At 39.2% G+C, this 2618-nt stretch overlaps 1 protein-coding gene across 1 annotated transcript; it reads right to left on the reverse strand.

Annotated features, from left to right (window-relative positions):
- Positions 1–332: 332 nt before the first annotated feature.
- On the reverse strand, positions 333–989 carry LOC149160457 (uncharacterized). Its single transcript, XM_089434616.1, has one exon. It carries the CDS (start codon positions 987–989, stop codon positions 333–335), a length of 657 nt encoding a protein of 218 aa, XP_089290742.1.
- Between the last annotated feature and the right edge of the window lie 1629 nt (positions 990–2618).

Consider the following 2618-nt stretch of genomic DNA (forward strand, 5'->3'; position numbering starts at 1 on the left):
AAGTGACAATGGATGTGTTTGCTAAAAGCATATTTTTTTAAGAAATGAAGTAAAATAAATAAATTTTTAAAGAAATTTTTGAATTGCAGTGAATGCTAGACCTTGCCGTTCTTGGCGGTAAACATTTTGTTTGAAGATTTGAAATAAAATAAACGATTTTTAAACTAATATAAAATCATATGAGGTTAAATGTAATAGCAAGCAAATGTATGTGAAATTTGGTTATGTAGTAAGTGGTGTTTACCATGTGGGTAAATCTAGAAGACAGGTTGCACGATTGGCTAGAGTGTATTCTCCTGCATAGATTTTGATGCGAGCAATGATTCCTCTTGCTATCTACGCTTAAGATATGGATTCTCGTGCATTTGTACAATGCGTGAGAATGTAAATGCAGGATTGATTTGAATGTTTTCCAATGACCGCACTCTTGAAATTGTAGTGAACGTCAGCCCTTGTCGTTCTTTGGTGCCGATGTCTACTATTGCTTTCTCTAATGTCATTCCTTGTGACTTGTGTATCATTAAAGCCCATGCCATTTGAAGTGGTATCTGACGGTGTTTACCCCTTGTGATGGGAGAAATGGGTACATATGTTGGGTGTGAAATGTCCCATGGTGTTCCTTTGTATTGCCTAAAGTTGACAATCACGAAGGATGGTAATTCTGGGGGCTTTGAGCCAATTGAATAAAATATTGAAATGACTTTCCCAAGTGCGCCATTGACGAGGCTTGCATGTACCCATAAGTTGCTGGTGAGCATAAATTTTTGTTTGTTGCATAAGAGCACTTTTGCAAGCAAATGCTCATCTTCTGTTGTAGTAGAAGTTTTCTGCCTTTGTTGTTCTGCAGAGCAAAGCGCGACTGGAATGTTCAATTTTTTAAGCATTTTCTTATTATGCAAGACAACTGAGTTGTTCGTTGCATATAGGTGCATGGATTCTTCAAATGTGCGTTGCTCTTCATGCATAAGAGAGGAATTTGTCCTTGACATTAGGAGTTGCCAATCTTCAAGTGTAGATATTCCATTTCTGAGATTTGTGAGTATTTGTCGGAAAGCAACCTAGGACAGGCTAGCTCCTTGTTGACGAAAAACAGTTGAAAGTGTTATGAATGTGTCAAAGCTATGCCAAAGTGTAGTGCCATGTGATGTCCCAACGTATAAAGGAATGTCTTTTACAGGTGGTAGCTGGCCTAAATCTCTGATAAGGATAATTGAGTGATTACCAAATGGTGCATTTCGGTGAAGAGGGAATGCCTCTCTTAGACGATCGTCAATGCGAGAAAGAATTTTTGGACCAATGAAGCTCATTTCATCAATGAGAATGTATTCTACATGACAGAGTTGCTCTTGCAGTTGTAGGAGTGGCTGGCCTTCAAGAGGATGCATTGTTTGGATAGGGATATGAAGGGCAGAGTGAATTGTGAGGGCATTTATGTTGAAAGCTGCAACGCTGGTTGGTGCAAGTAACAACAAAGGGTTTTTGTTTGTTGGTGAGTTTTCCACAAATACATGGTGCAAACATTTAATCAAATGGGATTTTCATGTCCCAGCTATTCCTTGTATGATGATTCTGCGTGGAGGTTTTGGCGAAGGGGTTTTAAAGTCTGAAAAAACAGTGGTAAAAGCTATGTTTTGGGTAGGAGATAATGTTTGAGCTTGGGGAAGGTTGGAAAAAGAATGATGTTGGTTTTGAATAGTTGAGCGGTTGAATTCAATGAAATTTATGGCAGTTTCTTGCAAGTGGAGAGGGATAGTAGTATGTGACCAATTGTGGTTGGCATCGAAGTCGCGGTAGCCAATCATGTCGAGGTCATCAACTGCAATATTGTAACCTGGGTGCAGCTGAGAGAGGATTTGCCATTCATTCATCTGCATGGAATCAAGAGGGGTGTCAGGGGTAGATTGATCTTCAGTATGTGGGGTTTGTGGGTTTTCAATTTCTCGATGGACATGCCATGGTGTATATGTACCCTTTTTTTGTTCCCAGTGTGCAATTATTTCTGCATCAGTTGAACCAATATCATTGGGGAGTGTGCGGAAAGGGAAATACAATAGTAATTCACTCCAGCAAAAAGTGGCATAAGAAGGATCATCAGAGGAAGGAATGACATTGTAGCATGGAAAGACATGTACAATCATTGGAGGGAATATGTGTTTCCATTGATTTTTTTTTTTTTTCCGATGGGTAGAGTATGACCATGAGCGTGCAACTTCAATGAGGGGCAGTGATTCCAGTGAAACAGGCATGTTCATGTATGCAAGGATAAAGTTTGGTGTCGAACTGGGATTCTCAGTATCTTGAGAAACATGTTTGAAAACCGTCTTGTTGACATTCAAAGAATGAAATGTACGACTACAGAGAGAGAGAGGTAGCTTTTGTAACATATGGCATATTTCTTGTGCTCCAATGTCTCTATCTGCAATGGTTTCTGTAAGGAGTTTTCGTATAACAGCAACAATAGGTGCTTCTGGAATGGCACTTTGTGAAAGCCATGATAGCATTTGACGGTAACTCTCAGATCTTGTTTCTGCTTTTGTTGCATACTTTGAAATATATTTTAACACAGCATGGCGAGATAGAAATGGTTGACAATCAACATTTGCTATCCAAATAGAAAG

Source organism: Pinus tabuliformis, chromosome 5_2, assembly GCF_031772625.1.
Source record: "Pinus tabuliformis cultivar Carrire ecotype Pingquan chromosome 5_2, CPIR1, whole genome shotgun sequence".
NCBI lineage: Eukaryota > Viridiplantae > Streptophyta > Pinopsida > Pinales > Pinaceae > Pinus > Pinus tabuliformis.